The sequence below is a fragment of the Phlebotomus papatasi genome, chromosome 2 (genome assembly GCF_024763615.1).
Source record: "Phlebotomus papatasi isolate M1 chromosome 2, Ppap_2.1, whole genome shotgun sequence".
Lineage (NCBI taxonomy): Eukaryota > Metazoa > Arthropoda > Insecta > Diptera > Psychodidae > Phlebotomus > Phlebotomus papatasi.
The window spans coordinates 84,243,842-84,257,099 of NC_077223.1; the positions used below are offsets into that span (position 1 = coordinate 84,243,842).

The 13,258-nt window shown below is 32.5% G+C and overlaps 1 protein-coding gene across 2 annotated transcripts; it reads left to right on the top strand.

The window, feature by feature from the left end:
* Positions 1-1,438: 1,438 nt before the first annotated feature.
* Positions 1,439-12,043, top strand: LOC129804796 (CCHC-type zinc finger nucleic acid binding protein). 2 transcript variants are annotated; one of them, XM_055852402.1, is made up of 3 exons: positions 1,439-1,857; positions 2,693-2,915; positions 11,146-12,043. In XM_055852402.1, the coding sequence occupies exons 2-3, from the start codon at positions 2,717-2,719 to the stop codon at positions 11,394-11,396; spliced, it is 450 nt and encodes a 149-aa protein (XP_055708377.1). In that variant the 5' UTR covers positions 1,439-1,857; positions 2,693-2,716; the 3' UTR covers positions 11,397-12,043. The 2 variants fall into 2 exon arrangements, with proteins under 2 accessions (XP_055708377.1, XP_055708378.1); XM_055852403.1 differs by having other exon boundaries at positions 1,676-2,059.
* The last annotated feature ends 1,215 nt before the right edge of the window (positions 12,044-13,258 follow it).

The window sequence follows — 13,258 nt, forward strand, 5'->3', positions numbered from 1 at the left end:
GTGTTTTTAATGGGGTTTTTGCCTAAAACTTTAGAATAGATCCTTATCTATCTAATTGTGAACTTAATTTACTCATAATATAATTTTAAATTATAAAATGCGAAGTATTCCTCTACTCGACCACCCATTTTTCTTAAAATTAAACGAACCATAAAGTCACGGATTTAACTTTAGCTTATTCAATACATCATAAATAGCATTTTAAATTTAGTTATTCATTAAAATAAATAGGAAAAACACACTTTTATCAATTCATTCAGAAGTAGAACAACATTCAATTGGAAAAAGCTTCACTTGCTATGATTCGTCGGCCGGTCGAATTAAGGAACATTATATTTGAAATGCACTTTCAATTTTAATACATAAAATTAATCTTTAACTTAGTCATGGAACTAAAATCTTTACACAGTAATAAAGTCCTCAACTTGCGATTAGACTCAAAATTTGAATTCTCAAGTAATCTGTAAGGGTAATAATTGAAATAATTCCTTAAGAAAAAAGTCAAGAATATCAAAAAGTATGCCATAATTTGATGTAAAATTGAGAATTTTTATTTAAGGAATACTTTAACGCTTCGTCAATTTATGATTTTTCAGGGTTTTATGGTCAATTTCTATGATATTTTCACTGATTTGAATTAATTATGGAATAATTGAGCCTATGATGTTAAACCATTCTATAAATATTATTGTAAATGTAAATAAATTGAATAAATATTTCCACCGGTCGACTTGAGGAACTCAGGGTGTTCGACTCGAGGATACTTTACATAAATAAATAATTTTGTAATATTGCAACAAATTAGCAGTATAATATTTTTATAGGGTCCACATAGTAAAAAGAAACTTACAGCTATACTATGCTGACAAACCGGGTAATTTTTGAATTTCAAATAGTTAACATTTTCTCAATTGAAAATTTACGTTTCCATGTTTCTATCCGTGTTTCCGTGTTTCTGTCCATGTTTTCGTGTTTCTATTCATGTTTCCGTGTTTCTATCCATGTTTCCGTGTTTCTATCCATGTTTCTATCCAAGTTTCAATTTCTTTTTTGAGCGATTTTGTGTTTCCGCGTTTCCAGAAACATTTTTGTGTTTCCAACTACGTTTCCCCGTTTCCAAGCATGTTTCTCTTGTTTCCAGTGATGTTTCCTCGTTTCTGAAACCGTTTCTCGGCCAAATGGCTTGTGTTTCTCCAATGAGTAACCCCTCGGAAATTTCAATCAAACTTGAAAAATGTCAACAAACTTTTTTCAAATTTAATTGCTGCCCGATCTTAAAAAAGCCAAATTAGCGAGAGTCTACTCCAATTAGAATGTTTTATTTATTTTTATTTGATGAATTTCACTATTTAAGCAGTACTCAAATTATTGAAAGTGTTGCCCGTTGTATTTATTCGAATATCCCATCATTCTGTTCAACCGGGTGGGAATGTCGCACTAGAATCCCATACTTCGGCGTCAATCAAATCGAAAATGGAGTGAAAATTTCAATAAAGATAATGATTTATACCGGGAATATTTTATAAAATCTTTATTGGATTTTATAAGTAAAATTTAGCCTTTTTGGTGAATCGTTATGCCTTTTTTCACTCGGCAAATTCACGAAAATGCAGCGTCTCCGTGCCGCTCTAGTACAATTTGATTCGTCCGGTTGGGAAATTTGCTGTAAATCTGGCAACCCATCTTTCTCTCTCCCTCACCATTTGCCAATCCGCGAGGCATTTTTCCCAAACGCCGAAAAGAGCTGTGAAAAATTCTCTCAATAGTGGCTTTTAATTGAAAGACACTGCACTAGTGTACTGCTCAGGGCAATTTGTTGGTGGTGTAAGAGTGTTTTGGAAGCTGTTGGGCCGTCAGGTAATTGGTTAAATCACAAGAACATAGTCCCCAATTTCTCGTTGGCTGAAATAAAAGAACAAAAAAAAAGTTGGAACACGATAAAAGAGATGTTTGCGGAGGAACAGCGCACTGCTGAAATTTTACACGTGGGTTATAAAAATGGTGGTGGTTTCAACCAAATGAGGAAATTTTCGCCTTGATATTTTCTTTGCATTCAAATGTAAGTATTACTGATGCCTTGGAGACATTTTACCAACGCCGCATTGATATAGTTTTGCAATTTAGGAGCGGTGGATTAAGAGATTTTTCACTAAATCCGCTTTTACACCATTTTTTTGTCGGTTAAATTCTCCAAATGAGAAGAAGAAAAAAATGATCGTTCGAAAAATGAGAAAGTGCCACATCTCATGCCAAATATTTTTCTCAATTGCATTCCATTTTGGCTTCTTTGTGAGCGAATTCACTATTTTGATTGTAGTTTACTTTTTTTTTGTTTTGTGAGAAAATGCGAGCAGAGATTATATTGCGTGAAAGCAAATTTTTGACCATTAGAGATTCACCTTCTCCATCGAGGCGCTTTTTGGAGGAGAAAATCGATGGAGAAAGCGAGACACACGGGATACGCGAGATGCTCAACAAGAGCGTGCCTCAGAAGTTGAAATCACTAAATACATTTTCTACCGCCTCCCAAAAAAAAAAAAATATCCCTTAATCCACAAAAAAAAAAGAGAAAGAAATGAGAAGAGTCGCTGGAAGTTCCCCCCAATGCCAAAGAGATGAGTCCCCCCAAATCCGGAAATTCCCATGGGAGAAAATCTACTTAGTTTTTCCCCCTTTGTGTAACCATTTGCAGTAGGGAGTGAGAAGTTGATTCAGGATGTCGTCGACCACGTGTTACAAGTGTAACCGTCCGGGACACTTTGCCCGTGAGTGCACGTCGGGAGTTGGTGGGGCCCGTGATAAGATGGGTGGCAGCAACTACGGCAGGAACCGTGAGAAGTGCTACAAGTGCAACCAGTCGGGGCACTTTGCCAGGGAGTGCAAAGAGGACGCCGATAGGTGTTACCGGTGCAATGGTGAGTCTCTGCCCTCTAATACCCCCCATAACTCCATCTACCCCAATCTCCCTTCACTTCACCATCAATTTCAGCCCCCTATACCCCTAACAAAACCCTCAAAACTGCCCACAAAATCTCCCTCAATGACAATTTGTCAGAAGCAAGCTTTAAGCGCCATTTTGCCGATTTTCATGCTTCGTGCTCCAATTTGCCTTTTTCATGCTGTAAGAGAGAGGGTTCTTGATGTTACTCGCTCATGTGATTCCCTACCAAGTCAATTTTACCGGCCGATGCTACAATTCTAATGAGAAATGTTCAGTGGGTTTTGTATTTTATGGGGGTGTTTTATTGGCCGTTAAATGTTTCAGTTGCAGTCTATCTTGCTGGACTCTGGCAAAAACAAGAACATTAGAATATAATGGTGTTCTATTGAAGAGATTATTAACCTCTTGTATGGAGTTTGACAACCCACCTAGATTAGAATGCTTGAGAGAATTCTGGGGAGAGTTAGCAACCTACTCGTCTTCAGTAGCTTCTACCTACAGTGAAACTACTCAAAAAAAAAAGAAATAAATTACGGTAGAAATATTTTGAATATAAAGCTGGGAATTTTAATAATAATTAGTTTTTTTTTAAGTCGTACTTTCTTAGTAATTAGGTCGTAATCCCTTGATTTTCTACCAATATAAATCGTCGATTTGATTACCCAATGCTGTATAAGTAGGGGAAGGCTTTCAGGTTTCGCATACACTCTAACTTTGAACACTTCAAATTTTTAAATTTTTCCCATATTTCTTTAAATAATCTGAACTATCCGGCAATTACGTTAAATCTAGTATTAAGTCACGTCACACAATTCTTGAAAAAAAGTCAAATTCGTTAAAGAAATATGGAAAAAATCGGTGGCAGCTAAAATCCCGAAAGCCAAAATCCAGAAAAGGCTAAAATCCCAAATTTTCAAAATCCTGAAAGGCATGAAATTATACGGAGGAAAATGTTTAGAATAATTAAGACACATAAGATTTCCCTTTGCCTCCAGCAAGCACGGGTACAATCGTGGGAGCAACTGTGACACTTTTAAGAATTCGGGATTTTGGCTTTCGGTATTTTGGCGTTCGAGCGAAGCCTGAAAGACTTCCCCCATTTTTCGATTTTCCGGGATTTTATTATTTATTATTATTATATTTTTTATTTATTAATAATAGTATTTCAATAAAGAATAGTTGATAGCGCCAGGGGAAGTGTAAAGGTGCGCTAAGGACTAATTTGTAATTCGTATTGTCGCCAATGACCAATCAAAATCAATACGGAAATTTAATAAAAAAGAAAAATAAATTCAACTAATACCGTAACCGATAACAAAAATATTATTGATCACATAAATTCTTAAACACGCCAAAAAATTTCAAAACATAATAGAGGAAATAAAAAAATTGTTTTAATTTTTTTATGTATTTTTTTTCGATTTGTGTCTCTTGTGTTTGTGTGGCAAGAGGTCCAACGCTAAGTTATCAACTGCAGTTGTGAGTGAACCTTCAAACACTCTTACTTAAAGATATTCCGTATTTCTTGTAGATATCCTTCTTTTTATTTTTGGTGTTTGTCAATACCCGCCAAAGATCTTAAATAATCCTTACGCAGCTCGCACTACTTTTCGATGTATGATCACCAGTAATTTTTCTGGATTTAAGAAAATTGCTTGTAATTTGGGACAGCTTGAAATTTCGGACACCTTGACAGTGCAGTGGAAAATGTCTAATGGCCTCTACACACTAGTAAAAATTTCTTTAAAAAATGCTTTTTTAATGAAAATTCCCCCTATTCTTGTAGGCAGAAACGTCAGAATTTTTTAAAAAAGGCATTTTTTTACGAAAATTGCTTCTAGTGTGTAGAAAGCATAAGAAGGGTCCGGAAGGGTATAAAATAGGGGAATCTTTGCTTATTTGGAGTGTCGAAGTCAACTATACTCAATAAATTATATAATAAAGTTTTGAAGCTCTTTATGGCACCATGCCCTACGGTTCCTTATTGAAATGGACGACAATAGGCATCCTATTTAGGAGGATTAGCTGTCCAAAATTTAAGCAGTGTCCAAAATTACAAACAAGTTGTTTAAAATTATAGTCAAATGAATCACTATATTTTTATGAATTCATCAACGTAATGGGAATAATTTTTGAGAATGCAAAGACTTCTTTTAAAGGTTCTAAACAAAACTTCTGAAAAGGAAGTATAACAAAAAAATCTTCAGTTTGAATTGAAAAATTTCTTCTTTCTGTCCAAAATTACAAGCACTTCCTCTAAATAATTACACCTTTTCCTAAATCAAAGGTCAAGGTCTTCTATGTAGACGTTCCTTAAGAAATGTTTCTTAAGTTTTCAATTGATTTATAGATCGCTTGCCCTAATGGGGTCGTGACTTAGGACAGATAGATTAGCCTTACATGCCCCTTCTTCTTCGTTAACTCTAGGAAGGTGTTCAGAGTCATTTCCGAAACATTCCCAGGCAAAATTCTAAATTTGATTCAGCCAACTTGTCCCAGGTTAACCCCGAGATTGACTGTAATTTGAAATTTTAATAGGTTCTTGTTAGGGCGAAGAGAAAAAGAAGAGCACGAAGAAGTATAGCTCTGCAATCATAGATTCTTCTTCGTAATCTTTTACTTTTGCTTAATACTAAACCTACCAAAACCGGCCAAATTGACCGGTTTATAAACTTTTTAAAATTAACATATTTAAATGGTACAATGTCGCTTCACTGAAAAAAAAGAGGGTGCGATTAACTTTTTTTCCTCATAAATTTGACACTTTTTAGGTGTAAAAATATATCAACATTTTTTAATGTTAATTTTACACTTTTTAAGGGTAAAAATAACATGAAAAATGGTAACTTTAATCCCTAATACACCTGAAAAGCATAATATTTTCACCGATTTCGGATGAATACTGCAGGGTAAAATTAACATTTCCGGAATGTTATTTTAATTTTTTCGGATTTCTTTCAGTGTTTCAAACTAAGAATTTGTTGAGTATCCTACCTACCGCGGTTTGTCATTTGACCGAACGTGCTAGAAAAAAACGATCAATAACGGTCGGTAGGGTCGGTAAATTTAGTGTTAGGGGCCCAAATAGACTCATCAGATCCACCCTGGAGAATATTTAGCCTGCAAAATTTGGAAACAAATAAATTATCTTAAGATGGCATTTACTGAGGGTTTAGATTAGAGGTCCTTGGCATAATATTTCCTTCATCTAATCCATATTGCCTGAGTCCATTTGAGCTTAAAAAAAAAGTAAGGAAATCAAGAAATCTCAAATTTTAATTTAAGTTCGATTCCAAATTACCCTATTGAACTCTTATTCAAAGGTGTTAAATCTTGGTTTAGTTTAAATTGGTTTCTGTATTTATGAAAGTGTGCTAATTTTTACAAATCTCTTGTCAAAAAAAGTAATTTACAATTAATCTAGTTAAGTCCTCTTTATTTAGGGGATTCTACTATCAAGTCCTAGACATTATTTTGTCCTAAAAAATGTATTTTCTTAAACAGGCGTAAAACTGTCCCTCCTTCCCCTAATAGATATCTTATGAATTTTTCTTTCTTTTCAATACCATTACAAAACATTTTTTTATATATATATATTTTTTAATGTATTTCGGAGATAGCTCGGTTAGATATTTTATCCAAAGATGGTAATGACAGTGGCCTTCATTAACAAATTATTCTCTAGTTTTCCCAAGGTCATAGGTGATGTACATTTGAGGACTCTTTTCCTCTATTTAGATCGATATTTTTTTTTTAAAGAAAATTATCAATTCTACGACAATTTAAAACGCTAATGAATAGGTAAAAACCGGTAATTATTTTCTTATCTTTTGTAATTTTACGCTATTTAGGCATCATTTTCAGGTGATTTGTGAACTGGTTTAATTCGGTTAAACTTAAATGAGAGTTTGGTGCTTCCTCATTTTTTTATTTGCCACTCTCTTGCTTGGAATCTTAGAAAAAAAATGATTGATAATATTAGTGTTGATTTTTGTTGATAAACAATTCAAAAGAAAATTGTGGATTTTCTAATGATTTTGATAAAAAATGCAATTTGTTACACAATAAATTTGAAAGAAAGGAAATGTTTTTCCCTGCAAAAGTGCAATTTTTAGTAAAGAACAAGAAAAATCTTGGCTAATTAACGTGGAAAAGTGCCAAAGATATCTGGGTAAAATCAAAAATGAAGACATTCATTTTTTGGCAACATACATATTTTGACAATAAAAGGAAGAAAATTTGTCGTTCTATAAATTTACTGAAGTTTTACTTTAAATTTTATAAAAAAAATAAATAAAAGAAAATTGTTTAGGGAAATTTAAGTATTGCACGCAAATTAGGGGATTCAAGCTTCGGACAACTCATTTTTTCTATGTTCTTAATAGAATTAACCAATAGATATTTTCCGGAAATTTGAGGAATTGAACTAGCTAATAAAATAAATTATTATAATAGGTAAAATTTATTAAAATTACATTGCAAAAATGTGTTGTTTAAAGCTTGAGTTGTCCGAAGGTAGCGCGCTTTTCCCTAATTATTAAAAGGAAATTTCTCATGACGAAAATTTTTTATATCAAAAAAATCATCTCTTAAATGTACATTCTTTGTGATATTATTGGACTACAATAAATTATAGAGACAGATGCATGAATAATAAGATTTCTTAAGAATTTCACATTGCTATGGCTACGATTCTTGCATTTGAGAAATTGTCCTACTGAGGAAGTGACTAAATTAAATTTTATATTTTATTGAATTAATTTAAATAAATCCCAAAGAATGATTTTTTGCAATCGTTGTTCTTAAAAAAAAATATAATATCGAAGGAATACCTTCGTGATTTACTCCTCATCAAATCAACCACTCAAGAATATGCACTTTTTATTGTCTTCGTGAAATCAATTCGTTTTAAAATTGACTGAGGTCTATCAATCAAAGAGAATTTAAAGTCTTTTGCAAAAGATAATATTGATTTACAAGGACACTTGGAAGAAAGCTTTAGTTTTGATTATTTTATGTGGAAATTGTGGAAATAGAGAGAGAGAAAGATTTCCATATTCAGTACTTGAAAAAAGAAGTTCAATTCAACTGAATACTTTATCAAAAATCTGAAATTCTCTAACACTTAAATTTATAATGAACTATTAAATATTAAGAATTCAAAAAGCAGAAGATGAATTTAATATGTATTTTTTTATTGAAATATTAATCAAATACTTCATTTGAAATTTTGTATAAGAGTAGAAATGAAAAGAAATCTTTGAGTTCGAGCAGTAAAAAAAACAAGAAGTTCCTTTACTTTTTAATTTTGACGTTAACAACTTTCGTATATAAAAAGTTGATTTTTAACTTTTATAATATGACATATTAAAAATTGAAATAGAGAATAAAAGTCATCTAAAATTCGTAAAATAAATTTAACCCTCTAACGGGTAAGACCGCCCCCAGGCGGTCTTCACAAAAATCACATTTACAGCGACAATAAAGGTTTTATTTATTTAAAAGTGCTATAGTGTCCTCGGTAATAGTCTTATAAACATCTCTTGAAAGTTTGAACTCATTTTGACTCTTCCTTTTGTTGCTATTCCCAGTTTTGTGGGACAGGTCAGAGAAAAAGCAACAAAAAATATTAGTGCAAAAAAACTCATTTCCAATTTCCATAAAAATACCGATTTAAAGTTATCTGACTAAAATAAATTTATTTTTTACTGAAAAATGTCATTCTACTTTGTATATTTTATTTAACACTTCGTAGAACCCTAACTAAAAGTGTCACGGAAGGACCAAGTGACAGCCGCTGCCACTTATCGGATTTTACATAAGCCGTACTCACTATGGCGTTGTTATCTCGTAATCTCCGTAATCTGTTATCTTGTTATAATTTTTCATTTATAAAATACATTACGAGAACATAACGAGATAACGATATTACAAGATAACAGCGCCATAGTGAGTACGGCTATAATATTTTGATAATTTTAATTATATTTTAACATTCGGAGCTTTAGTCAGTTCTTTTCTGGTGTCTGAATCAGAAATTTCACCTCCTTGGGTAATGTATCTAAAGATTTTTAACCATTCGATGTTGTCATCTTTATCAGAATCATGGAGTCAGGGAAAGTGGTGTGCCTTTGGATGCGACAGCCTTTGAATGTTTCAATTTTTCTCTTATTTTTCAAAGCAAAAATTCTACTTTATGAACAATAGTTAATACTATTAACTATTTTCTATTAACTTCGCTTAACAAAATGGATTTTTAGCTTTGGAAAGTAAGAGAAAAATTGAATAATTCCCAAAATTATTCATATTTCCCAATTCAATATTTCCCATAATTCTTTTCAATAATTTGCAAAAACACGTTCAATTTGTTCTTTTAAGGCTTTTATACACTAACAATCAAGAAAATTACATCTGCAGAACGTCAAACTCCCATATAAAATGCAAATGGCAGCAACTGCCACTTGGTCCTTCCGAGTGCAGTTTTTTGTTTTTGCAATATATTTACATTAATATTTAATTTTTATTAAAAATTTTATAACGAAAAAATAGCCAGATAAATTCTGCACGCATTCAATCAGGCCTTCAGGCGAAATGATATATTCTTCACTAAAAAAAATTAAATTGAAAACTAAATTGGCAGCGGCTGCCACTAGGGTCCTTCCAAGTGTTAAAAAAGTTTGAAAAAAACTAAAAATGTGAATTTTAGAAGCAAAAAGAGTTTCAAAAAATTTTTATATTTATATTATTCGGCCGATCTTGAGTAACGCGATGTCAAAATAGTATTTTTTCAAAAGGATAAAGGCGTTTTTACAAGGACTCCCGGCAAATATCGTCCTGGGTCTGGGTAGTTTTTCATCCTACACCATTACCCATAAAGTGCGCCTAGTCCCATCTGTGGTCGCCACATAGACCAACTGTTATACATTTTTGTCCAATGTCCTTTGTGCATGATAGTGGTACTTCAGGAGATACAAATATTCAATGTCACTGATCCAAACACACACCGAGATGGATTGATGTGATATAGTAGCGGCACTATGTGTGAGACAGCCATACACAGAGCTGTGATATAGAGCGGCTACCCGTATCGGATGATAGGATAGAATAGGAGTGGGGAAGCATAAGGGGCTCAATTGTAGCCTTGGGTGCATCGGTAATCTGAAATGTAGAACTGACTCCTAGCAAACTCTTATCTTAATAAACTATGTGATAGGTTGTTACTCTTGGTCCGAGGAATGAATGGGTGAAACCAAATGTATCACATTATGAAAGCTAATGAGCTAATCTTTCCACAGGTAGCTAATTCTCTCAATTACATTTAAAAAACTGAGACATAGCACCACTAAATACAGGTTTCTTCTGCACATAAAAAAATTGCATTTATGCAAATTATATTTAGATAGAAATTTTATGAATCGTAAAAGGGAAATTGGGAGAATCTCAAATTTAAGCAATAAAAATCACATAAGCTCAAATTTTATTGGTTAGACAGATATCATTGGATAAGGATGGGTTTCCACGAATAATTTTTAATTAAATAATTAATTGGAGATTGAATTGGGGAATATCTCACTAAGGTAAAATGCCCTCGCTCGACCGGTTCTTCGACTCAACCTGCAGAGTTATTTATTCAATTTATTTATATTTGCTGTAATATTTAGCCTATGATCTAACATTAATAGGACAATTATTACATAAATAATACGAATCAGAGACTGTTTCATAGAAATTGAACATTAAACCGATCAAACATTCAAAAATTGACCCATCGGTCGAGTCGAGGAGCCCGGTCGAGTGAGGGCACTTTACCTTATATTAATGGTGCTATTCCAATGATAAACGAAAAGAGGATTTTTTCCCCTGAACATTTTTTTTAGCACTTGACTGTACTCAAGAGCTTCTGCATTATCGACTTTTCTTTATGTTGGTTCCTGTCTCGACTGATTGGTGGTTTTAGAACAGAACAAGGCTTAGAGAAAATAATCGAGACAGGAACCAATACAAAGAAAAGTCGATTTTGCAGAAGCACATGAGAGTAGTCATGTACTAAAAAAATGTTTCAAAAAACAGATTTCTCCTTTACATTTTTCATTAGAATCGCACCATGAGGATTCATGGCAAAATGGCAGTACTAAGCTTGAAAAATAAGGATTAAGTTTAGGGATTAAAAGGACTAAAATAATGTTTTTTTTTTTTAATTTCAGGCACCGGGCATATTGCTCGTGAGTGCAGCCAGTCTGCTGATGATCCTTCTTGTTACAATTGTAACAAAACGGGGCATTTGGCGCGCCATTGCCCTGAGCAAATTGACAATCGTCAGACGATGTCCTGTTACAACTGTAACAAGAGCGGACATATTTCTCGTCATTGCCCCGAGGGTGGCAAGTCTTGCTATATCTGCGGCAAAGTAGGCCATATTAGTCGCGAATGTGATCAAAATGGTGGTAGAAATTGAGATGGCGAGTTGTCACATTGAAGAATCTTCCTTCTCGCCGCTAAAAATTTAAAAAAAAAAATAATAATAAAAATAAAAACATTTTTGTCTCTGGATTGGCTGAGAAGGAATTGAGAAGTTAAGAGTTGCTAAGTAAAAAAAAAAACACTCTTAAAACATCTTTTTTTGCGTCGTTTGTTCTCCACCTGTTTGAGATACAATCGCCTTTCATTAAAAAGAATAATAATAAAGAAAAAAAAAAGAAAAGAAAATGAAAAATTACTAAATATGAATAAAGAAAAAAAACATGAATGAAAAAAAGAATTAAAAAAAATATATATGGAAATATAAAATGAACACATGAGTAAAAAAAAATTGAAGGAAGTATGTTGTTTTGTTTTTCATTTTTGGATTTATTAAATGTAGACTATAGGGATCTCAGAAGAAAAATTGTTGAAGAAGAAAGTGTGAAGACTAACCAATACAAAAAAAAATAGACAAAACAAATTTGAAGAATTGTCGATGGATGAAAAAAGGTAAATGTTTTTTTTTGATGCTCTTGTATTTAAATACCGATCATTTATATTTTGTACATAGATGAATGTGTATAAAAATAATTAGCATCAATGATTGACAAAGACAAAAAAAAATAAACAATATAAAATCAACTTTTTTTAATTTGTAAATTGAAGAAGAATGCCAGGAAACTAAGTAATTGAAGGGGATTTAAAGGAGATGAAAAAAAAATATTGCGGGAGTCAAAGGAGAGATTTAATAACGAAAAGGTGCTTCACCGCCGTCGTCTTGAAAATAAAAAAAAAAGATAACAAAAGAAAAAATAGAGGAGAAAATTAGATGAAAACAAAACGAGAAGAAATATTTAGAAGTTTAGAAATGGGAAGAGAGTGAAGATTTCACTGAGGATTTTTCTTTGAAGATAAATTGAAGAAAAATCGGAGATTAGAAGGTGAATGAAAAAAAAATACATTAAAAAGTCTGTGGGGGAGTTTAGAATATAGAATTTCAGAAAGAAAAAAAAAACTGCTTTTTTTTCTACAAAACCCATTCTGAAGGGAGAATCTTCAGTTTTTGTACTATTTTATTTGTCTTGTTTTCTACTACAATAATTAGTAATTATTAAACTATCCTAGAAATTGATGAAAAATGGATAACAATTTAGAAAGAGGACGAGAAAGAAAACTCTAAGGCATTTCGCACTTACAAGCTCAAAGAAACTCAACGAGATAAATTAGAGGTGACGCATTAGGAAGAGATAGAATAAAGAAAAACGCTTCGACGAAGTATAAAAGAAATTCCAAAAAATAGGGTGCCCAAAATGAAAAAGATAAATTCCAGATAAAGTGGTAACAAAAAGGATGAGTTCAAGTGCGAATTGCCTTGCTGTACTTATTAAACAGTCGTAGATGATTTTTGTTCATGAAGGTTTTTTTTTGAGGAGGAATCTATTTGCGTTTTTTTTTTTTTGGAGCAACCACAAGGAGACGAAGATGAAGAAGATATTAAATAACTTTTTAGGCTGACGAATGTAGAGGAAACAGGAGCGAGATATGGAGCTAAAGAGAAGCATTTTTTGCATTTCATTTTCAAAGGAAAATAATAAAACTAGGTGAGATTACTAAAGCCTCCGATACATCTTTTAGATCAGGAAAATTTCATGAAATCGAAATTCACATCTCTTTCATACTCAAGACTTTTTATATATCTGTCTCATTTTCGCAATTCAAATTCGATTGAATTAAATTGAATTTGGTATGATGTTCAAAAGAAGAAGAAGAAGAGTGTCAAAGAGTGAGACAGACATATGAAAAACGTTTGAGAGAGCAAAGGATCTAAATTTCGATTACATGAAATTTTCCTGATCT

Bases quoted from the DNA above. Each gene is read 5' to 3' on its own strand.
- LOC129804796 (XM_055852402.1), top strand. From the start codon at position 2,717: ATGTCGTCGACCACGTGTTACAAGTGTAACCGTCCGGGACACTTTGCC. The intron at 2,916-11,145 runs GTGAGTCTCTGC...TTTTAATTTCAG, and splicing joins TAGGTGTTACCGGTGCAATG to GCACCGGGCATATTGCTCGT.